Genomic DNA, 24,288 nt, shown 5'->3' with positions numbered 1-24,288 from the left:
TCATGTCACGTATATTGAATAACAACAAAAAATTTGTGATTGCATGGTGTTTATTTTTTAGTATGCCTAGAGCACGAGCACATACACCGTATATTGCTATACAAATTAAGGGATATTTGAATTTTTTTTCTTCAACTTGTATAAATAACATATGATATACCACACCGTGTTTCGAAGACACTGAAAAATCTATCATTCGGAATCAATACGTTATGCAATCACAAAACAACACGTCATCATTGTCATATCATACTATTACTTGTCGACCAATACTGAATTTACTAAAACACCCTTGCACATCTCACAGAAAGACCAATACACCCCCGATAGTACAGTCTACTCTCCTCACTCTCCGCACTCTCCTCACACACAACAGAGTCGTCTTCTCGTTCAGTCTACGCTCTCCCTCCTCAGCCGAAAAGCCTTAAAAATCCCAGACGAGCTTCGTTTTCTGGTTCTGTGGATGGTGGATCTATCCGTACCCGTATGCTTCTGAAGGATCCGAACCCGTTCTGTTTCGTTCGGAAACTGCAAATGGGGACCCGTTATAAATCTGCGTTTTGTGCTGTGATCGTCTTGGTGTGTTTGGGAGCGTCAGGAATCGGTTTGGTTTCGGCTCAGAATCGGAGGCCTAAGAATGTTCAAGCTGCGGTTCGGGCCAAGTGGCCGGGTACTCCATTGCTCCTGGAAGCCGGGTACGCTGCTTTCCTTCCAAATTTTATGTCTTGATAACTTTTGGAATTTATTGTGTTGGTTAAGTTTGAACCATGGAGTTGTTGGTAATGTCTAATCCGTTATTGTTTTAAGCTACTGCGAAGCGGATGCTTTTATGAATTAGGAAGATGATGGTTGAGTAGGAATGCGTTTTGGCAGCGCCATAGAATGGGGCAATGAGATGAGGGATATAATCCCAGCATTGTTAAAATTTTGTAGGAAGAGAACTAAGAACCGAGTGGATTTATTTCGGAAGAGAAATGTGGGAGTAATGTGAAAGATTCAAACTTTTTTAATTGGAGATAATCAATTTTAAATTAATTTGAACACTTTTTGAATTCGTTCTAGTGTAAATAGAAATGAAATAATTCTTTAATTTGATGTGGTTTAGATGGTAGCGGTTGTGACATTATTCCGGGATCGTTTGTCTTTTTCCCTAAATATGACCAAAAAAATGATTCCTTTCAGTGATAACTAGCATTGGGGGTGGGCTCTGCTATTTACTTCACGAGTAAACAGAATGAGCTACTGTATCTTGAAGGGGATGATCATCTTGAATGTACCTTTATGTAAGAATAAACTTAAAGTAAGCACGTGAATGAGCTTCCTCTGGAAAGTCTTAGATAACAGAAGGTGGTTTTTGAGTTTAGAGAACTAATTGTCTTGGAACTCTGATGCACAAGTGATTTGCTTCGTTTGAATGATCTGAAGTTTTTCGGTGGAAAGAAAAGGATAGTGCTTGGGAGAAGTGCTATGATGGTAATTTTCTAGGTGGTATGGGAAGAAAGGAATATGAAGAATTTTGAGAATGTTATGGCTGAGGAGGTGGAGTGCTTTTTAGGGGTTTTGGAATATAGAGAGATCCTCTGTTTCTGTCATTTGATCAAATCGGAAAGCCTCTATCTTGTAATTCCTTGTTTTATTTTTTTTTGTTTCGTGTTAAAAAAAAAGAAAAAAAAAAGTAGCATATGTTATGAGTATTGTGATTATATGATGGTTAGAGCAGAATCATGTCTATTAGGTGATTATTCTTTAGGTAAGTTAAAATTGGAGTTCGAATTCTTGATTGGAATCAGCAAATTATTTCATCTGCTTTTTGTAAATATAGTTTATTTCATTTATTGTGCCTTTCCTAAGCTATTATTAGCTTCCTGTTTTCTAATGCAGTGAATTACTATCTAAAGAACAAAAAGACCATTTTTGGGACTTCATTGATGCCTGGCATAATAGTGAGAAGGATGATGCTGAATCTTATACTGCTAAAGGCTGCCTAAAAAAAATTGTAAAGCACGGACTCTCTATTTTGAACGAACCATTGGCATCTTTGTTTGAATTCTCTCTTATGATGAGATCTACATCTCCAAGATTGGTTCTTTATAGGCAATTAGCTGCAGAGTCTCTGTCTTCTTTTCCTCCGGTTGATGAAACTAATTCAAGCAATGACAGTGGAATTTCTGAAACAAATGAACATGTGGAAAGTAAAAGGTCAGATCCCTTGAACATTGGTCGAAACCCGAAAAGCCCTAATGGGAAATGTTGTTGGGTGGATACTGGAGGTGCACTGTTCCTTGATCCAGCAGACTTGAAAATTTGGCTTCAAAGTCCAAGAGATTCGTGAGAACACTCTTTCATTTTGCCTTGTTCTCTATCTCTAGTAAGAGTTGCCATTTGGGCACAGTTCCTTACTTTATTTTTCTTGGTTTGCAGTTCTGGAGATTCATTTCAGCAGCCTGAACTTTTCGAATTTGATCACATCCATTTTGATTCAAGTGTTGGAAGTCCAGTTGCTGTTCTTTATGGAGCTCTTGGAACTGATTGCTTTAGGGCGTTCCATCTCACCCTAGTTGAAGCTGCAAAAGAGGTTAATACATCATGTTGTACACTTTATTTATATGTATTGAATATTGATGCATATGTAAGAAAGGTGAGTGTTGCATGCATAGTTTTATGCACATAATACATATATTTGTTTGCTTGATAACTCCTTTGTGCGTGCTTGTATTTAATATATACAAAATCTTTCTAAAAGATTGGCCCAATAACTTACAGGGAAAAGTTAAGTACGTCGTTAGACAAGTATTACCTTCTGGCTGTGATGTGGAGATTGACCGTTGTGGTGCTGTTGGTACAAGAGATTCGTTAAACTTAGGAGGCTATGGAGTGGAACTTGCTTTGAAGAATATGGAATATAAGGCTATGGATGATAGTGCTATAAAGAAAGGTTAGAATAATTGAATCTAGCTGTTGCCCTTAGAAATTTCTGTTGACTTGTCTTCTCAAGCTCTTGAGGCATGTCCCAAGATCTTAAGGTCGTTTGAATGCAAAAATGTAGGCATTGAACTGTTCCTTGATTAATAATAGTATATATGAAAGATGTGTGATGATAATTAAATTGAAAACTTTGTAAATCTCAAAATGTGCAAGGCATACACTATCCCAAGTCGTGAAAATTTTGTATATGTTTCTAAAACCTTAGTAAACCTGATAATCTCAGACATGCAGTCTTTAACAAGAAACGAGATTACGATGGAATGAGTGAATACAATGTATACGAATCAACCATTTTGAGATAGAATTGTGTTTTCCACTCAGTTTCAAAACCACTGATACATTTGCACTTAAAAAACATCGCTACACTCTTCCATAAACTACGAGAGTGCAATTGGATTCCACTTGAGTGAGTTGCATATAACCATTTTTTTTTTCCAAGATAGACCACTTATTTACAAAAAATATAAAAACTTTCAACTACTTCAAACAAGTAACGCCAATAATTACCAGAGATTAAGAAATTTTGTAAAGCTGCTTAGCCTCCTAAACATGCATGAACGGGTACCTAAGTCATTCTGCTGACCAACTTAAGAGAGATTCGGATTAGCTGCTTCCACATGCACACAATATCTTGAGTAGTAGTCTGCATGCTTATCGCTCAACACAACTTGAATATACTTGACTCTCTTTACTCTTCTTCTAAAAATATCTTGACTCTCTATAAAAAGACTCAGTTAGGCTGGAAAGTTGCAATTATCATGAAATATGAATTGGGCAGTATTTTGAATATTTCTTTTTTTCCCTTGCATCTCCATGTTTTTCTGCTATTTTGTTAATTGCAGGAAACAAAAATATGTTTTGTGCATGTACTCATGTTTAATTGTTCTTAGGATTTTTTTTGGGCTAAAATATTTCTCATTAGTACCGGGTTTATGTTGCAGGTGTCACACTAGAAGATCCTAGGATTGAAGATCTCAGCCAAGAAGTCAGAGGGTTTATATTCTCCAAAATTCTGGTTTGTTATCCTTTATATATTAGTGTTGAGTCACATGCCCCATAAGTGTCCACTAATAAGGCTGCCATGCACCGATATTGTCCCCACTTACGACCTAGGCCCAATCCCCTGGGCGGTATCAAGCCCAATGGACCTCAGGTGCAATTAGAAGTGGAACATCTATATTTAAACCTTAGATTATACTTCTCCGACGTGGGACTCTCTTCACATCCATCTTGGCTTGTATTGAGCCAACCTTTTACACCAACAAATAGCACAAATTACAATAATTTTTGTTCTTAAAAATATAAGATTCAGAGTTTTAAGCATGGACACTTTTACTCTCTTTGGCTTTCACTGGAAAGCTTAAAATAAAAGAATGGACACTTTTACATGAATACATAGGTTTACTGAAACCAAATAATGTTAAACAAAAGAAAGTAGCGGACACATTAAAGCTTGTCGTCTTGTGTTGGTATCATTGCTGAAATAACAGGAATCCAGTTTTGTATTTTTTTTCCTGTGGTGCTTATATTCAGGGTATGACTAACAAATCACCCAAATATGTGGAAAACATTTGAACTAATCTTATTCCAATAATTGTGAAGCCCTTTTCAAAAAGTTTGATTGATAACTTGAGAGAAGAAAGTGGACCTCACATGATTTTTGTTTTTGTAGAAATAAATTATGTGGTTGGCAGAATTTATGAAAGATGATTAATTCTGTGATTAAAGATGAATTCAGATGTTAGAAGGTAGGTATTTTTAAAAACAAAGGTTCACAAAGATTGTTCAATTGTCATATTAAGATTATATTATTGCACCAATTGTCATCTGGTTTTGCATTAAAATTTTTGTTGAGTTGATTTAATGCTTCTCAGTGAGTGTGTGCTCTCTTGCCTTGATCTGATGCTATTATTAACAATGTCAGTTGTGATAGTGATGGAGTTATTGCAGTTTGTGGATAATGAGTAATTTTGAATTCTGGATCTCATTATTTTCTTCCATCCACTTTGCAGGAACGCAAACCTGAACTCACTTCAGAGATAATGACATTCAGGGATTATCTTTTGTCATCAACAATATCTGATACACTTGATGTTTGGGAACTAAAAGGTATCTGCACGTTAAGGCTTTTCTCCTGATTTTGATGAACTACAGTATACTAATGGTTTTCTGTTCAACAGATTTAGGACATCAAACTGCACAGCGGATAGTTCAAGCCTCTGATCCTTTGCAAGCAATGCAGGAAATTAATCAAAATTTCCCGAGCATTGTCTCTTCCTTATCTCGCATGAAGGTAAAAAATTTGTGCAAAAAATTTGTTTGCACATTTTGAGTTTGGTTCGAATGTTAAAGTATTGTCTCATTTTAAAAATATTTCAAAATATATATATATATATATATATATATATATATATATTTTTTTTTTTTGCTATTGTCATTGATTTACTGAGCGTTTCTTTTGCAGCTCAATGATTCAGTTAAAGATGAAATAAGTGCAAACCAGAGAATGATCCCACCTGGCAAGTCCTTAATGGCTCTGAATGGTGCTTTACTCAATATTGAAGATATTGACCTTTATCTGTAATGCTTTTGCTCTTACTGAAGTTCTTTTCATCATTTCACACCAAAGAACTTGCACAATTATCACTGTTTATAGTATCACCTGGTGGTGATGCATGTAGTTGTTTGTTATTACCAATTCTTTTAGCTTGATAAATGTGTAGCTGAGGCGGAAAGGTACAGGCTTTCTTTCGATCTTATACATTATAGTTTAATATTATGTCATGAAGCACTTTCTATTTGGCGGTTAATTACAGATATACACCTTAGGGCACATGAAATTAGAAGAATCTTTGTTAGATTTCTATATTTCTTAGAAATTTTTTCCCATGTGAACATGACTTAAAGTTTTTTTTTTTATTCTTCCATTTTTGTATCTGTTAAATGTTTAATTTAGTTAAAAATATTTTGTCATCATATTAATCAATTGGTAGACATTACCCATGCTCTACTGTGTTTCGCAGTTTGAAATCATATTAATCATGTATATCGTCATAAATTACCTTCATATATGATCTCATCATAGATTACTTTGGCAGTTTGAAATGAGCTTGTTCAAAATTATAGAGTGCTCTCCTACTGTAATATTTGAGTCTTTCTTTCATGCTTGTACTTGGTGTTTACTATCCTCCATAAGTAGTGTAGAAGGAACTTATTTCATGTTGCATGTGCTGTTTCAATCTGTTTGGAAACATAATTGTTTTGTAACTGTCAGTGAAATGATGCAAAAATTTGAAACATTGAGAAACTCAAAGAAATATGCAACAGTTTGTTTAATAATTAATTACAAGTGTATGAAGTTGAACAACTGGTCAACTTAGTCTGTTAAATGCTCAACTTTTCTGTTGTTCATTTGACACTCATTCAAGTGTTTTTAAGATTAATGCTTATCTGCTTAACCTCTGACATTGCATTTCTTTGATATTCTCATAGGTTGCTTGACTTGGTTCATCAAGATTTATCATTGGCTGATCAGTTTTCAAAGTTGAAGGTAGGCATTCAATCTTAGCTATGATTAGCTGGAAGAGTGTACATGATGGGCTAATATGTGGCCAAGTTAGTAAAGGACTGTTCACTCCATCAATTGAAATGCTAACCTTGAATTTTATTCACCCAATGGTATGGAGTTTAAATATGTGTATTTTGACCCCATTCCCTCTATGTTTTTGTTTTTCTTTATAAATTACTTGTCTTTCAGAAGCAATATTTTTGGTTGCGAAGAGCAACTTTTAGATTAGAATTTCATTCACAGGTGACCTTATTTAAGTATATGACCTGACACTATCATTAATCTTCTTTGGTCAATCAGTTGAATACCTTTGAATAGAGTACACGAATCCTTGGTTTGGTATGCCACTCGTTTCTATTTTATGCTTAAAAATGTTTACCATGGTCCAGGGTGAGATATCAGTTGGTCATCCTTTATGGGTGAATTCCAGCTTAGACGATGGATTAGGAGTTGGGCTGGGTTGAGCTTGGTCTAAGGTCATTGCATATCTGACTTTAGTTACTAAGCTCCTGGCCTAGCTCTTTTAGCTTACTTTCAACATTGATATGTAGTAGCCTTGAACAGTGTTATTCAATGCATTTAAGTTGGCTGGCTTTATTCTTACTATCAATTATCACAGATTCCTCATAGCACTGTACGGAAACTCCTTGCAAGTCTGCCTCCTCCAGAATCTAACATGCTCCGTGTAGATTTTCGTTCAAATCATGTTCAATATCTAAATAACATAGAAGAAGATGCTATGTATAGGCGATGGAGGAATAATCTAAATGAGGTGGATATATCGCTTCTTTCAGCTTTTTTCTCTCAGTTTTGGATGGCATCAAATGTCCATGATCTTCTGGAAATATGATTCCTACAATTTATTTTGTGTAGATTTTGATGCCAGTGTTCCCCGGTCAGATACGTTATATACGGAAAAACCTTTTCCATGCAGTTTCTGTTATTGATCCATCAACTGTTTGCGGTCTTCAGGTAAGTTTTATGTCTCCCTACCAAGTGATATGTAATATTCTTGCTTTGTGTTAATTTTCTGGTTATGTGTACTGATGTTTTTATTGTTAAAATCTTGCAGTCCATTGACATGATTTTGTCTTTGTACGAGAATAATTTTCCTATGAGATTTGGAGTTGTACTGTATTCTTCGAAGTTCATCAATCATATCGAAACTAGTGGCAGCGAAGATGACCATGAAATTGAGGAGGATATGTCCAGCTTCGTAATTTCTTCTCCAGCCTTTCTTATTTCGTTATTCTTTTGTGGCTATTTAATTAACCAGCTTCCATATGTCTCTGCTTTCAACTCATATACAAAATATTGTTCATGTCTTATAGCAGCAATTCTTGAAAATGTTTTTTCTTTGCAGATTATACGACTCTTCATTTATATAAAGGAGAATCATGGAATTCAAACAGCTTTCCAGTTTTTGAGCAACGTAAGTGTGATTCCCATGCTTCTGCCAAATATTTATCCGTATATATTAATAGAAATCCCATTAGAAAGATTTTGCAGTCACAATATAATATTAATATTTAAAAAAATAGACGAAAGCTTTTCGCTTGAACCAATTAAAATACAAGAGCGGACAAGCTGTCCACAAAGTAAAACATAAACAGCAACCAGATAATGAATGTGATCATCCTGAACTTAAAACCTCTATGCAACAACAACAAAGCCTTTTCCCACTGAGTGGGGAACTTAAAACCTCTATGTAACTCCATAAATTGAACTAATAGCGGCTTTGCAGTTAAGCCATATATCTGAAAACGATAAATCTCTAAAGTCTGTGAAACAGATGCTATAGTGATGACCATAAACAGACTTTATCCCATAACTCATCCCTTCTTCTGACTGCATGTTCTTCAATGATCAGCCTATTTTTTTACCATGGTTGCTTTTGATCTGCTTTTCTGTTGTAATGATGTCGCAATATTGTTTTATTGCATTAATTTGTGTTTGTTCTGTGTGCTAAGTTTGCTTAAGTGGTTAAGTGTCCCTAATTATATGCCTTTGCTGCTTAATTGACTATTCTAAAGCACCTGACCTGTTTCTTGTTAAGCACGTTGAAAATCTGTGTTTGTCTGTTATTTTTTTTCTCTGCTTCTTATTTCTTTTTGTTTTTTAGATTGATTATAAGAACTAGACTTTATCCATTATAGCATATAGGGGAGCTACATCCTTGGAAAAAAGGGGACACATTGTATCCTGTACTTGAACACAGTGAAATTCTTTATACTACTGAATAATAATTTTCCATTTTTGTATGTTTGTAGCCTCGGCTGAAAATAAATGGGCCTCATGTTGAACTCATTCAGTGAGGCAACTGAGATAAGGACAAGTGCCAATGAAAACCCTTTACCTTTTTGTTGCTTTCTCTTGTAATTTAAATGATTTCAAGTGGTCCCTGTATTTTCCAGTCATCCTCTTGTGTAATGTTACTTCTCGATGTGCAGTGACATTTGTTGATGCTATTTATGACTTGTAAGAGAATGCGGTGGGAAATAATAGTTTATAATTCTTATGCCTAAACAATGTTATTCTGTTTGATTCTGGACATGTCAGATAAACAAATTGCGGATTGATTCTGAAGATTCTGCCGATGATGCTCTTGAAACGCACCACGTGGAAGGAGCATTTGTAGAAACTGTATTGTAAGTGTTTCATAAATTTTATGGTGATATCAATACTTGTATGTTAATGAGGATTGCAAACAAATATACATTTACCTTATTATATTTATGAATGATCTGAATTATGTGCTCATTCTCCTTTTGTAGGCCCAAAGCAAAATCTCCACCTCAAGATTTATTGCTAAAGCTGGAGAAGGAGCAAACTTTCAAGGAACTTTCTCAAGAAAGCTCCATGTTTATCCTTAAGCTGGGTTTGGCGAAGCTGCAGTGTTGCTTGTTGATGAATGGGCTTGTGTTGGAATCGAATGAGGTGTTGTTTGAGATCTTCAGATAAATCTTCACAATAATAAATCTACTTATCTAAGAATTAAGTAGAATACTCGTTACCCCATCTTGGTCCCACTAATGGGGTCCCAGGAGGGATGACCTATCAGCAGCTATATATTTAGTATTTCCACCATCCAGAATCAATTGCAGTTGACAGCCTGAAGTTCCTAAAACTGAAGCAGTCAATATGTCAATATTTTTCAACTTTATGCTATCTGACTTTCTGATTAATTATGTAAGTGCCTGTTTGATACCCATTTCATTTTTAGTTTTGTTTTTGTGTTAGAGAAAGAAAGGAAATACATGGGAGAAATGAGGGATATAAAAGAGTGGAGGAAGGATGGTGGGAGAGATGTAGGAAGAAATGTATAGGGAAAGGCACACAAAATGAAACTAAAAACCAAAGCTATTGATGTTGTTTTCACTTTCAAGATGTATATTCACTCGTTCTTTATTTCTTTCCCTCTCTTTCATCACCCTTCATCCCTCATTTCCTCCATATACCTTCCTCATATCTGAAGCACAAAAAAGAGAAAACTAAAAACCAAAAATACAAAATTGTAATCAAAGGGGCCCTTCATCTCGGATATATTTAATCATTTTGATTTCCCTGACCATTGGCGCTTATAGTTAAACTCAGCAATCTTTGCACCTCTCATTACAGGGTATTTGAATCCATAGAGTGAGCTTAGAAGGCACAATCTCAACATGCAATATGCCTAACATATCAAACTTTATCATTCTTGCACTTGCAATTTGATTTTAATTTTTACCTATCAACTTCAGTTTTATCCATTTTATAATATCTGTATCTCTAATCATTTTATTAAGCTACTGTCTCACATAAATTTTTTATGTATTCTGGTTTCCTAGATGTTGTAAACCATGATTTGTTTTGGTTTGCATTGATCAGGAGGCTCTTATAAATTCCATGAATGATGAGCTGCCCAGAATACAGGAGCAAGTGTACTATGGGCATATAAATTCGCGAACAGATGTTCTTGATAAGTTTCTGTCAGAAAGTGGTACTACTCGCTATAATCCACAGGTGATCATTTTACAATGGTTTTAATCCAAAATTTAGAATATTTATATATCTCAATTGTTTAACATGCAGTGTGGTTTTCCAGATTATTGCTGGTGGAAAGCCAAGGTTCATTTCTCTGTCTACATCTGTTTTTGGAGGGGAAGGTGTCTTAAATGATATTAACTATTTGCATTCTCCCGAAAGTAAGCTGTTTTTTGGTTGAAAATATTAGTTCATACATCCAATTTTCCTCAGTTAATTATTAGTTATAACACATGGTTTATTTTTATTGCACCCAGCTATGGATGATTTGAAGCCTGTGACCCATCTTCTAGCTGTTAATATTGCATCAAAGAAAGGGACGAAGCTGCTTCGTGAAGGCTTGCACTATCTGGTTTTAACCTTGATACTAATCTTACTTGAATTCTTCAAATTTGTATTATGTATTTTGCTGTCATCATTTCACCCTAAACATGTTCATCACTATTATCATAATTATTATGTTGCTTTATGTTTGGTATTTATTGTACTTACTCTTAATTCAGATAGAAGCGTCCAATCGTGCTCGAGTAGGTGTGCTTTTCAGTGTCAATCAGGATGCTGATGTCTCTAGGCATCTTTTTGTGAAGGTGTTTGAAATCACTGCATCCTTGTATAGGTTTGTATTCTTATCAAAGCTTAATGGGTTTCTGTCAATGAATGCATAACTCATGTTAAATTTTCATTGACTTATTATGCAGCCATAAGAAAAAGGTGTTAGATTTCCTGGATCAGATGTGCTCGTTCTATGAACATAATTATTTGCTTCCATCATCTAAGGGTGCTGAGAGCACTCAAGCATTTATAGATAAAGTCTGTGAATTGGCTGAGGCTAATGGATTGTCATCAAAGGCCTATAGATTTGCTCTATCTGAATTTTCTGATGACAAATTGAGAAAATATATGAATAAGGTATGCGTTTATCTGTATGCTTTGGCTTTTTTATCTTTACATGTAAGTTTACTACTTTCACCAGATGTCTACTGTCCTGATAAAAACTGGCCTGCTAAAGGTCCTTACAAATAGTTCTATGAAATCTCTCTGTGATCAAACCGTGGTTATCCATTGTGAGAATGTTCTTACGATAGCTGTTTATGATGGTTTCCAGGTATCCCATTTTTTTTATAAGCAGCTTGGCATTGAAACTGGTGTTAATGCAGTCATTACTAATGGAAGGGTGAGTCTTCTTTGTAGACATTCTACTTGGTTGGAAGTCATATTAAATGTTATTTGAACTCTTTTAACTAAATAAGATTGGTTTGTTGGACCAATTTTTCATTTTCTGTTTGCATAACAATCCGTTCCTTTGGTCATTGTTTCTTAGTTTATTTAATTTGAACATAGTCTAGAGATTTAGTATTTTTAAATGATTATCTTTGCAATAAGTTCCCCAATCTTGGCGGTTATGACTTTATTAATGAAATCATTATCCAATAGGTGACACTTGTAAATGACGGGGGCACATTCTTGAGCCATGATTTACGTCTTCTAGAGTCCCTAGAGTTTGCCCAGAGAATAAAGCACATTGTGGAAATTATTGAAGAAGTGAAGTGGCAGGATGTGGATCCCGACATCCTAACAAGGTTTGTTAGTTTTAACACTTATTTTGTGTAGCTGTACAATGTGCGCTGTTGACTAGAACCGCTTAAATTTCTCTGTTTTCTTTGACTTCTATATATTTGGAAGATCCATCCTCTGGTGCAAGTACATTAGGGTAAAATGAACTGTCCATATTTGGAAGATCCATCTTTCTGTTAATCTGGACTAGGCTGTCTGATAAGCTCCTGTATTCACCGTATTATGTGTTAATTCATTAATAACTGCTTTCGCGTTGCAAATTCTAATGATCAATTTGTCCAGAAATATTTCTGTAAACTCAAGCCACCATGAGTTCTATCAACACCACTACTATCATTTTTGAACATGGGATTGGTGGCTATTTTTTGGTGATATTTTTTCTTCACTAGAATTTTGTTTATTGAAATTGATGTTGATCTTATTTGTTGGCCGTAGTCTCTTTTATTCATGGAAAGACTAATGGTGATTTTATAAAATGATTTGTGCAGCAAATTCATTAGTGATACTATCATGCTTGTGTCATCTTCCATGGCTATGCGGGATCGAAGTTCTGAAAGTGCCCGCTTTGACATTTTGAATGCACAATATAGGTAAACAGATAATTGGTTCTTTGAGTCGATGTATATATGTGGAATTACAACTTTATGGCTCATTATCATTCAGTTTCACTATACCTTGTAAACAGTTTCGATATCATAGATAGATATCTAATATTTAATAGAAAAGCACCGGTGTGTTCTTTAGTGACAGTTCTCCTGGATACTTGGGTGTATATAAATAATACATTTTATGGAGTTGTGTGCAAAATCATTTAAGTATGAATAAACAAGCCCAAAGCCTTCAAAGTAGGCTGTTGATTGTAGTTTGTAGGATTTGGTGAAAACTAAAATCGAATGAGGCATCTTTTGTAGGTTTCTTGTATTGTTATCTGCTTTTTATGTTAGTTTCTGTTGTTTACAAAAGTAAAGCTTTTGAAATTTATGTATCAACTATCATGGTTAAGAGACGATTATTGTTATTGAGTTGATTCTCACGGATAGGTAGTTTATGTGATTTTAATGTTCTTTTATATCTTACACTTATTTTTTCTTTATTCTTTACAGTGCCATTGTTTTGAACAATGAAAATGCTAGTATTCATATCGATGCAGTTGTTGATCCTTTAAGTCCATTTGGGCAGAAACTATCATCAATTCTTCGAGTTCTATGGAAATATGTTCAGCCTAGCATGAGGATTGTACTAAATCCGTTGGTGAGTTACTATTTGCTTCGTTGCTTGTACTTCATTTATGTGATACATGATCACCTTTACCTCTTTGGTGTTTCTTTTCATTTAAGTCTTTGCCATCTTGTCTACTCCATTTGTAACTTATTGTTTCTGTGCAATACAATTTGTTTCTTTTCCACGAAAAATAGATTACTTAATATGGAATGGACCACCCTATTGTGTCGTCTACCTCATAATGTGATTTCTTGATCCGAACCATTCTTTTTCACTTAGCTATTTAATTATCATCTTAATTTTTTCAGTGTTTTTATCAAATTCACTATGTTTATTCATATGAATTATTAACTTCCGAGTTTTCTATTTTCATAGAGGACTCAAGCAAGACAACACTTTTTCTACATTTTCTGCCTTTCCCTGGTCTCCTCAGCAGATAAAAGGATTCAACAAAATATCTATACTGCATTTTTTCCTCATCATAATCATCTTTCCTTCTTTATTCAGTACTTGTTGCATCAGAAGCTTAGATATCCTTTTTATTTTCCAAGTCTGACTTTCTCAATGTTGCTGGTATGAAAAGAGATTTAGGGATGGAAATTTTTGTCACCATTTACAAACATGGCTAAAATCTGATTAATGTCGATGACCCAATATGGATGTTTGGTTTACATTAAAGTCGATCTAGAAATTGCATGCTTGGCTTATGATTGGTAAAGCCTTAAGAAACAGATGTTCATTAATGGAATGTGAAAGAATGAAGAACACAGGAAAGCTGTCTAGTGGCTCACAGATCCTCACTAGCAAATTCTAAGAACTAGGGCCAACACAGATATTAAAATAAAATATTAAAAACAGAAAAACTAATCTTAAGACACTCAACAACTATCCAATCAGACAAAATAACAGAATGATCATTACTTTTACTCTGAAATGGGAAGCCCATGTGGATGCCCAAAACCAGACCCTCTTCGTCAGAAGAAACAACCATCATATCTCTCCCTGGCAACACACCCAAACTTCTCATGTTTGGGAATGAAAAATCAATTAAGTTATAATGGATTGGCGTTGATATGATGCCAATTCATTTTGACTATAACATAACACCACTTTGTTCTGGATAGACTTTAATTTACAATAATTAAGAGGTGTATGACTGCTAGATAAAGGAAAAGAAGAGTAGTAACCGACATTTTAAAATGAAACATAGCATCAGAATTTATTTATTTATTTTGGCGTTAGTCTTTTGAGGTTTGTCCTTTTTTCATAAGTCATGTTGTGTTGTTACCTGTTTCACATTGAAGCTGTTTATGAGTTTTGAGTTCTACAATTAATAACAAGGTTGTTATGTGATGTTTTTCTTGGTATCTATATGTTGATAGTACGTTTATAACCTCCAAACATTATTTTCCATCATCAAACCAAATAGCCTTTGGTTAGTTTGCAGTTTACTTGCTGCTGCGGTACTCTTAATATTTTCCTCATTCTAACAATTGAATTCATGGCAGAGTTCTCTTATTGATCTTCCTCTGAAGAATTACTACAGATACGTCCTACCAACAGTGGTATGCCAGATGAATGTTTAGTTATAGCCCTAAAACTATTCGCTCCATTGGAATGTGGACATCTGTTTCACACTCTCAGTTGTGCCATATTTGCAGGATGACTTCAGCAGCACTGACTACACAATAAATGGGCCAAAAGCTTTTTTTGCAAACATGCCACTGTCCAAAACTCTCACGATGAATCTTGATGTTCCTGACCCATGGCTAGTTGAGCCTGTTATTGCAGTGTGAGTTTCATCATTAACAAAGTTTGTAGTTACCATACTTTCATTAGCTATGCTTTGAACAATGTTACTTTATGAGTCACACTTTTTGTGCTTTAACTTTACTAATTTTTTTCTAATCATACCCAGCCATGACTTGGATAATATTTTGCTTGAGAATCTTGGTGAGACACGGACATTACAAGCTGTTTTTGAACTTGAAGCTCTTGTTCTGACGGGTATGATTTAGTTGTTTTCTGTTTTTTGGTTTTTAGATAAACTGTAACTTTGAACTAGCATGCAATTTTACTCCCAGTTAATGGTGAGGCAAGGGTTACCAACTATGTTGTGATTTGCACTGACAAGTCATCTTAACCAGGTCATTGTTCTGAGAAAGATCATGATCCTCCCCGAGGCCTTCAGTTGATTATTGGTACTAAGAGTACTCCTCACTTGGTTGATACTCTTGTGATGGCCAATCTGGGTTATTGGCAAATGAAAGTGTCTCCTGGGGTTTGGTACTTGCAACTTGCTCCAGGTAGAAGCTCTGAACTTTATTTTCTGAAAGAGAATGGTGAAGGAAGTGGGAGCAAAACATTATCCAAACGTATCACCATAGACGATTTACGGGGTAACGTAGTTCACATGGAAGTAGCAAAGAAAAAGGGAAAGGAGCATGAGAAACTGCTGGTTCCTGATGGCGAAGACAACTCAGACGATAATAAGGAGGTGAGTTTTTGCTGTTATTTTGAAATAATTGTTCAAACGCCTACTAATGTAGTAAGTTAATAACTGAAAATGTGTTTGTTGCAGTCTTACAAATGCCATTTTTTATTTTTTTGTATTTTTATTTCCTTTCTGTTGCAGGGAAGTAGCTGGAACTCCAACTTCTTGAAATGGGCTTCTGGTTTTATTGGTGGCAGTGAGCAATCTAAGAAGAGTGAAAGGACTTCAGCGGTGAGGAATTTGTGCTCTTCCGTTCTTCTGTTCACGGGATTGTATTAACTTGTTCAACCACTTTCATTCTTTTTTTTGGGTATTGCAATTTATCATGTGTCATATTTTCAATCATTGCATTGGGCAACCATAAGAAACTATTATACGCTATATTGGAGAAAATATTTGATGTTTCACTTGGTATCTGTTATATATCAGTTTTCCACTTGGTTTCTGATTGTGTTTGAAAAATACTCTCTTATCTGGTTTTGGATAATTATTAGGAGCAAGGAAAGGGTGGACGACATGGAAAAACGATTAATATTTTCTCTATTGCTTCTGGACACCTGTAAGTGTTTTTCCTTTCTTGATTTCTGTTTTCTTATTTACTTTTATGCTTCCTCTAGTCTTTTCGGGGGTGAATTCTACACCATCCTTTTGTTTATCAAATTTTTTTCATGTTTCTGCCATGTATTATAAATGGACAGTAAAATTTCACTTACAAATAATCCAAATGCCATAGTCATGAATTGTTGAATACTCAGAAAAAGGTTTTCGCCCTCTTAGTTGTATACTGAAATAAATTTTCATTTTGAAAACTATTGTGATCATATAATATGATAGAATAATTGAAATTATTATAATGAATAGTAAGTTAATAACAATCATCATCATGGTAGGACGTTTACCTTCTTTTAATTTATTTATTTAAGCGTGCAATCTTGTGATATATTTTGGCAGATATGAACGTTTTCTGAAAATCATGATTTTAAGTGTCTTGAAGAACACCCGCCGTCCAGTCAAATTCTGGTTCATAAAGAACTATCTCTCTCCCCAGTTCAAGGTTATAAAGTGTTTAAGTTGTAAATTTATCACGGTTTTGTTTTACTTGCTGAGAAGAAATGAGAGTTCTTAACATGGATGCTTGGTCGTTGTTCTTATATGCAGGATGTCATTCCACCTATGGCTCAAGAATATGGTTTTGAGTATGAACTAATAACGTACAAGTGGCCTACATGGTTGCATAAGCAGAAAGAAAAGCAACGGATTATTTGGGCCTATAAAATCTTGTTCCTTGACGTTATCTTTCCCCTTTCATTGGAAAAGGTATTGACATTATGTAATTCCTAATTGCCCTGTTGCCTTATTAGGTTTTCATCCCTAGTTACTTGTACATTTGACATCTACGATATTTTCCAATATCTGCAGGTCATTTTTGTTGATGCAGATCAAATTGTAAGGGCAGACATGGGAGAGCTCTATGACATGGATATAAAAGGACGACCTCTGGCATATACTCCATTTTGTGACAACAACAGGGATATGGATGGATATCGGTTTTGGAGACAAGTAATTAGCAATGACCTTTTCTTTTGCTCATTGTTTTCTTCAGTTTCTATACTTATGCATCCATCTACCAAATATGTTACCAATTTTTGGATCCGTGTCCGTTTAAAATGTTAAGGGAATAATTTCTTAATTCAAATTTATTGCTCAAGTCTTGTTAATTTTTTGGAACAGGGTTTCTGGAAAGAACATTTACGGGGGAGATCCTACCACATAAGGTCAATACATGCTTTATCAGGACTTAAAGCTAAAAAATTAATTACATCGTAACAAAACAGTAAGGAAAACCCAGTGGAGTTGACGTGTTGATTTTGTGCAGTGCTTTATATGTTGTCAATTTGAAGAAATTTCGAGAGACTGCAGCAGGAGATAATCTGAGAGTTTTCTACGAGACTCTTAGCAAGGACCCAAACAGTTTATCTAATTTGGACCAGGCAAGTGGTTAAGTTCATGATTCGCAGTTTTGATTGCATTGTCTCATGTTTACTCTTCCATTTATGATGCATGGAAGCCAAAAATTAGTGTGCGACGTCTCTGATTTTCTTTGAATTTTAAGGTACTATAAATTGATTTTCTAGGACGCGTTTCTAACAGTACGCTAACAATATTTGGGGTCCAACATGTGAAAGGTTTGATTAATTAGGAAGGAAATAATTAAAGAAGGGGTTTGAAAATCAGGCCACACTGCTCTTTTACCAAGGATAAATTTGATTGTTTTTTCATTATTTCCTAACGCTTTACTATTCATAAGGATATAGGCAAGCAATTGCTTTATTCTTAAGTATTTAACCTCTATACATGTAAGCAACGAAAATGGATCCATGTTTGCTGCCCCCATCGAGTGAAAATAACCAAATGCATTCTCTTTCTCTCTCTCTCTCTCTCTCTCTGGAGGAAATAAAATGAAAAATCAACAAATTGATATCGGGAACACATAATTTGGAGGCTTCTTGTAGATTCATATTTCCATTTTGTTTTCATTCATTATGCTAAATTCATCATTCATATTTCAGGATCTTCCAAACTATGCTCAACATACAGTACCCATCTTTTCATTACCGCAAGAATGGTTGTGGTGCGAGTCATGGTGCGGTAATGCAACAAAATCCAAAGCAAAAACCATTGATCTTTGCAACAACCCCATGACAAAGGAACCCAAACTTCAGGTAGATATGTGTTCGTTTGGTTTGTGATTTTTTACTTACTGAGCAGTGAGCAAACACCTAGACATTATACCCTTGGTACGTTTTCTCGGTTTAGTGTGTCCAATAATTTTTCCTGAATTTCACCTGAGTGTTGCAGGGGGCTCGAAGAATAGTTTCTGAATGGCCAGATCTTGATTTGGAGGCAAGGCAATTCACGGCGAAGATCTTAGGTGACGAACTGGACATCCAAGAGCCCGCACCACTTCCTAGTCCATCAGAGAAATCAGTGACTGGCAGTCCGGAGGAGGACCTTGAATCCAAGGCAGAGCTGTGAATGCAATATAACAAACACTATGGTTCAGTTTAAGCAGAGAGAATACTCGAAGATCTAAGGTAACAAGTACACTTAACACATAATTTGACCTCAAGGCGAAGCCGCTTGCAAACGGTGCTCCTGTGTGCTAAACGAGACCTTTCGGCTAAGCAGCAAGAAGAGAATGTGATACCTGAAGATGGAGGCCTTGCAGGCTTTCTATGTCATTGCATTAGCTACCGAGACTCATTCGGGCTTATTAATTATGCGCCCTCGATGCACCTCTTGAGAAGGAAAAAATAGATTTTGTTGAGCAAATTTTGCTAAAGAAATTTATGTGAACGTTTGAAACTGGATGGATGACAAGAGAAATGAAAGATGTTTACTTTATTTAGAAGGCTTTCGGTTCTTTTAAGTAGCTTCAAGATGGTTTTGGCATTTCTTTTGATGCATATGATGAATTATATCCTTACAAACTTACCTAAAGTGAGTGGTCATTTCAAGACTCACTGGCAAATGCCTGACGACCATAACCATTCACTGAGCGGCTTGCTCTCTTTAACCGCTGTTATTTTGGCCGAGATTGGGAAATATCCGACGACGATTCACGTGTGGTCCTCCAACCTAAACCATTGTTAAAAATGGTGAAGCTTTTATAGTACTCAAATTGACGATTAAAAAACATGTAAGGTGGTTGGTAAGTTCAGTATTTTTGAAAATATATTTTAATAAAAAAACATTAACATCTAAATTAAATAAAATTAAAACAATAAAAAAAGGCAGTAACATCAAAACCAGTGGCGGATTCAAGAAAAATATTTCGGAGGGGGAGGGGGTCATATGTAAAAGTTTACAAACATTTTTTAGACATATAATAACCTTAAATTTAAACCATGGTTCTATCATTCATAACTTATAGAACAAATAAGTAACAATACAAGTTACAATAGTTCCCGATGTGTTTTCATATTTTGAAAACGTTGCATTATTGCTTCATTGTCAATGGAAGAAAAAACATTGCTCTCAAGATAAACCCCCATGCTATCACTCAACCATTGATCTCCTATTCGGTTACGCAATGGATTCTTCACATTATTCATAGCAGAAAAAGTTCTCTCCACTGAAGCAGTAGCAACTGGTAGAACCAAAGCCAATATACTTAGCTAATACACATGATTATATACTCTGATCCTCCCCGACTCCACCATTTTTTTTTGCAAGGCTACCAATTCCTTTCAATTGAGAAAATTCATTACTTGAAAGCATATCAAGAATATAATGCCCAAGTTGATCTTCAAGTGTCAAGAGTTGACAAGTAGTAAATTCATTCGGATAAAATGATAAACAAATTAGCTTTTGTTCATCAAAAGCCGAGAATGAATCATCCGTGCTCAAACTTGCTAAACAAAGAAGCAACTCGGTATTTACCTCTTCAAGCGACTATTTAATTCCGCAAGTTGCTTATCAACGATAGCAACAAAGAGCTCCACATGATAATGATGGAAGTTTGTGATTCTTTGAGCTCTACGTTGTGATCTCCCTCGAGTAACATATCCATCATCCATGTGTTTATTTTTTTGGCTCTTCGTGTTTATTTATTTTTTATTAAACTTAGGGTCCAAAACTATGTCGTTTTGACAAAGTCATATTTATTAAAAAAAAGAAAAAAAAAAAAGAAGAGCCACTCTTAAAGTTGGAGGGCATGTATGAAGCCAACTCCAATCTTTAAATTGGCATCATCCAAGTTATCCATGAACTTCACCGAAGTTCGGAGGGTCATCACTCAAATTATCCCAAGACATTCACTGAAGTTCGGAGGGTTAGCTGACCCCCTGCCCCTCAATGCATCCACATTTGATCGAAACTGCTACAATAATTTAAGAGTTGAGAGAGTGTCGAACCCGTGATAAACAGGTGAAACCCAACACCATATGTCCACTAGAATATTAGACCCGATGCAAATTAAATTTTACCATTTGAGCTAATATGAGTTGTGTAAATATTAGGAGTCCTATATTTGATAGAAGTAGGATTTGTATTTATTCTTTCAGATAAGACATATCTGTGTGTATATATATTGTAACCCTAAAGATTGATGCGTACGATTTGAAGTATATATTCAGTCATTCATTTTCTATTATGGCGGGTGATGACGGAGAATTACGGATCTTCTCCTCCAACGATGACGATATAACTGTCGAGATACTTTCATGGCTACCGGTCACATGTCTCCTCCAATTCCGTTGTGTATGCAAGTCACTATGACTGGAGAGCACTCCCCTTTCGATTTCCCCAACTCACTGACTACCAATCACTGAAGAAGAATGTTGCCGGCGCCTCCTCCGCTTCTTCAGCAATACGAGCAGCTGTAGAGACGTTGAAGATGAATTTCCAGATGATACTAGCCTCAACGATTCATCACTTGTGGGTTCTTGCAATGGTCTCATCTGCCTAATAATTAACCCTCCACTTGATTCAGGGACGAAACCAGAGATTTATATGAATGGGGGCATCCTCAAACAACAAAGTCATAATTAAAAAGCTCAAGAATTTACTAAACACAATACTTATATATGAATCCAGAAAGTTTTCCATACAACATTCCTTACAATATCCCTTGACGCGTTTTCATGTTCTAAAAGTATTGCATGACAACATCATTACCAATACTATCAAATATCTATCTCTTTATAAAAATAACCATGTTATCATTCATCCATCGATCACCCATCCGATTTCTCAATAGATTCTTTAGAAATTTCATGGCTGAAAATACTATTTCAACGGTTGCAGTAGCAACTGGAAGAGTTAGTGCTAATGTCAGAAGCAAGTAAACCAGAGAATACACCTTGTGCTTTTTGCATTGAACCTTTATTTTTATTTTTTTGCAAGGTCTCCAATCTTTTTTAAACCTGAAACTCAATGCTAGACTGTATATCCATGATAAAAAGGAAACATAGATGGAATTTGGGGGGGGGAAGCGGTCCCCCATTATACATACTTTATTTTTTTTCAAATATATACAAAACGACACTGTTTTGTTTACGTTTTTTTTTTACAAACCAAAACAAAGTTGTTTTGTTTGGATTTAAAAATAAAAAATAAATAAGATTTAGAATGCATACAATTTTTTTAATTTTATTATTTTTTTAAATAATCTCAGTGGGGGCATCCGCCCCCCCAAGCCAACTGTAGCTCCGCCCTTGACTTGATTGCTGTACAGGATACTATGAAAATTTAAGACTTCTGTTGTGGAACCCTAGTACCAGAACAGCCCGTAAGTTACCGGACATTGATTGGTTTCGTTACAGCCCACTTTACTATTGATTCGGCTACGATTCCACCACTCAAGACTACAGGGTCCTTTTGGGTGGTCAAAATCATAAAGATTACGTCGATTATGAATTTGTTGCAATCTACGCACTCAAAGGGGGTTCATGGAAGATTGTTGGCATGTTGGAGGAGAACCTCTCGAGGCTGCGGCCTCCTTACATGTTCATGGGCGAGAGCGAGAGGGTGCTTCTTAAATGGAGCTCTACATTGGGATGAGAGAGACTATAAGGATAATGAGGGATCAATCGTCTCTTCTTTCACACTTTCTGCCATACTTCCACAATTCTTCCTGACTTTGAGGATGCTGGCTTTACCATATGGGTGATGATGGAATATGGGGTTGATCAATCTTGGACTGGTTTCGCAAAAATCCGCCCGGAGATTTTCCCTCCTAATGTGTTGTTGTTGAAGCCGATACTCCACGACGATGGTGCAGTTTTGATGCAATCGAGTCAAGGTGACTTGGTATCATATACGCCTAAGGAAGATACATGCAGGATTGTGCTCGGCAATTCTGATGATGAAGAATTGAGGGCTTCGGTTTCGTATGCAGAAACGGTTATGTACGTAGGCACTAAAGTTTCACCGGCGACGGGTGGCGGCTAGCTCATTCATTTGATTTGAAACATCCCAAATGGTATTGTGAGCCTTGCCTTTCCTTAGCTCTTTTTATTAATGTAACAATGTAATTTCGTACAAATTAAGATAGTGGTTTTATCCAATGTTATTGAGAACTATATTCCTGATCTATTACTCCTTTCATGATCATGTATGAGACCAAATTTAGATTATATTACTTACTCTTGATCTATTCCTCTTTTCATGATCATGTATGAGAACAAACGGATGTACATAGCTCCATCGATATAATTCCAAGTTGCATTCCGTTAGTGTTGAGGAAAACGAAGATGACAAGATCAATGAATTTGTACTGAAACTTACAGCATGTTTACATATAGAAAAGTAAACTATTAATTTATACGCGACTTATTGTCTGTTTAGTTTTCATCGAGTTGGTGAATGGGATCAATTAGTCACAACTCGCCAGGTTGTGGGATAAGTTGGAGGGTCTGGGATGAGTATCTGGGGATGAATCTAATGAAGCAAATGGGTTTCCGAGTCTCAGATGCATTTCCTCCTTTTTTTAAGTTGTTTTTCTTCTTGCTCTCTAAAAATCAAATCAAGCTCTTGTGATTGAAATTCTGGAACCAAAGATTCGAAATTAGTTAGCTTGGCCCGCTCTGGTTCATAACTACCACACACACGTGGCAGTTTGGCCACGTGTGCGTGGTAGTTATGACACTTGGCTCAGGAGGAACTAAAATAATGTAAAAGAAACATATAGGGGACGTGCAATTAAGAATATTACATGAATTAATGTAAATGTAGTTATGCTTTAGGTGGTCTCTTAGTACTACAATATAGTGATATTCCTCTTCACTTGTAAGTGAGAGGTCTTAGATTTGATTCTCGCTAAAGGCGAATTTGAACTACATTATTGCTAGCTCATTGTGAGGCTAAACTCACCCCCTCCCACTTAGCGTAGATAGTATCGTTTGCTCAAAGTTATACATTTAGGTGATCTTGGGGCTATTCTCACCATTTGCCACTGGCTTCTCTCCTCCGACAAGGAGGTTCATGGTTTTAATATTTTAGTTCAAGAAAGTTGTCAAAAACGATCCAAATCGAAAATTGAGATTGTAAGGTCCAAATCCAATTCATTAATTTTGCAGAACAAGGTCCAAAATTTAAATATCTCTGTACTTTCCAATTACTTCTTAGAGCATTAGGAAATACGACGGAAGTGGCGGCAAGGCCGTGAATGAACATTAGCTAGTTGAGTTACAAGTTGTCCACAAAAATGTAGTACAAGCAAGGAAAACAAAGCAACAAATATTTCCCGCGGCTACAGTTACAAGCTGATAGGTATTTACTATTTACCTTACTATTACTATACAAATAAGTCAAAATTCACCAAAACTTACGTACCTATGGTTTCGAACTAATAAAAACGTTAGAGATACTAGATTTTCACCCCCAACCCTCGCAAGGCGAGAGAGACTTGTTGGTTGGG

At 35.6% G+C, this 24,288-nt stretch overlaps 1 protein-coding gene across 1 annotated transcript; it reads left to right on the top strand.

The window, feature by feature from the left end:
* The first annotated feature begins 314 nt into the window (after positions 1-314).
* On the top strand, positions 315-19,278 carry LOC103441935 (UDP-glucose:glycoprotein glucosyltransferase-like). Its single transcript, XM_029107386.2, has 37 exons — positions 315-695; positions 1,882-2,328; positions 2,422-2,575; positions 2,764-2,935; positions 3,927-4,000; positions 4,998-5,094; positions 5,166-5,278; positions 5,450-5,565; positions 6,478-6,535; positions 7,173-7,325; positions 7,427-7,525; positions 7,626-7,769; positions 7,917-7,985; positions 9,113-9,201; positions 9,328-9,490; positions 10,421-10,555; positions 10,638-10,737; positions 10,834-10,928; positions 11,080-11,192; positions 11,275-11,485; positions 11,682-11,750; positions 12,011-12,156; positions 12,640-12,741; positions 13,255-13,402; positions 14,881-14,937; positions 15,034-15,164; positions 15,291-15,379; positions 15,520-15,869; positions 16,008-16,097; positions 16,361-16,425; positions 16,818-16,920; positions 17,025-17,183; positions 17,286-17,426; positions 17,598-17,641; positions 17,743-17,857; positions 18,437-18,589; positions 18,726-19,278. The coding sequence occupies exons 1-37, from the start codon at positions 487-489 to the stop codon at positions 18,900-18,902; spliced, it is 4,950 nt and encodes a 1,649-aa protein (XP_028963219.2). The 5' UTR covers positions 315-486; the 3' UTR covers positions 18,903-19,278.
* Positions 19,279-24,288: the final 5,010 nt, after the last annotated feature.

This window comes from Malus domestica, chromosome 08 (genome assembly GCF_042453785.1).
Source record: "Malus domestica chromosome 08, GDT2T_hap1".
NCBI lineage: Eukaryota > Viridiplantae > Streptophyta > Magnoliopsida > Rosales > Rosaceae > Malus > Malus domestica.
This window is presented reverse-complemented; position numbering and strand designations above follow the sequence as displayed.

Excerpts from the sequence above, each read along its gene's own strand:
- LOC103441935 (XM_029107386.2), top strand. The coding sequence starts at position 487 with ATGCTTCTGAAGGATCCGAACCCGTTCTGTTTCGTTCGGAAACTGCAA. Across the intron at positions 5,566-6,477 it reads GAAGATATTGACCTTTATCT|GTTGCTTGACTTGGTTCATC; the intron begins GTAATGCTTTTG and ends ATATTCTCATAG. Across the intron at positions 14,938-15,033 it reads GATACGTCCTACCAACAGTG|GATGACTTCAGCAGCACTGA; the intron begins GTATGCCAGATG and ends CCATATTTGCAG.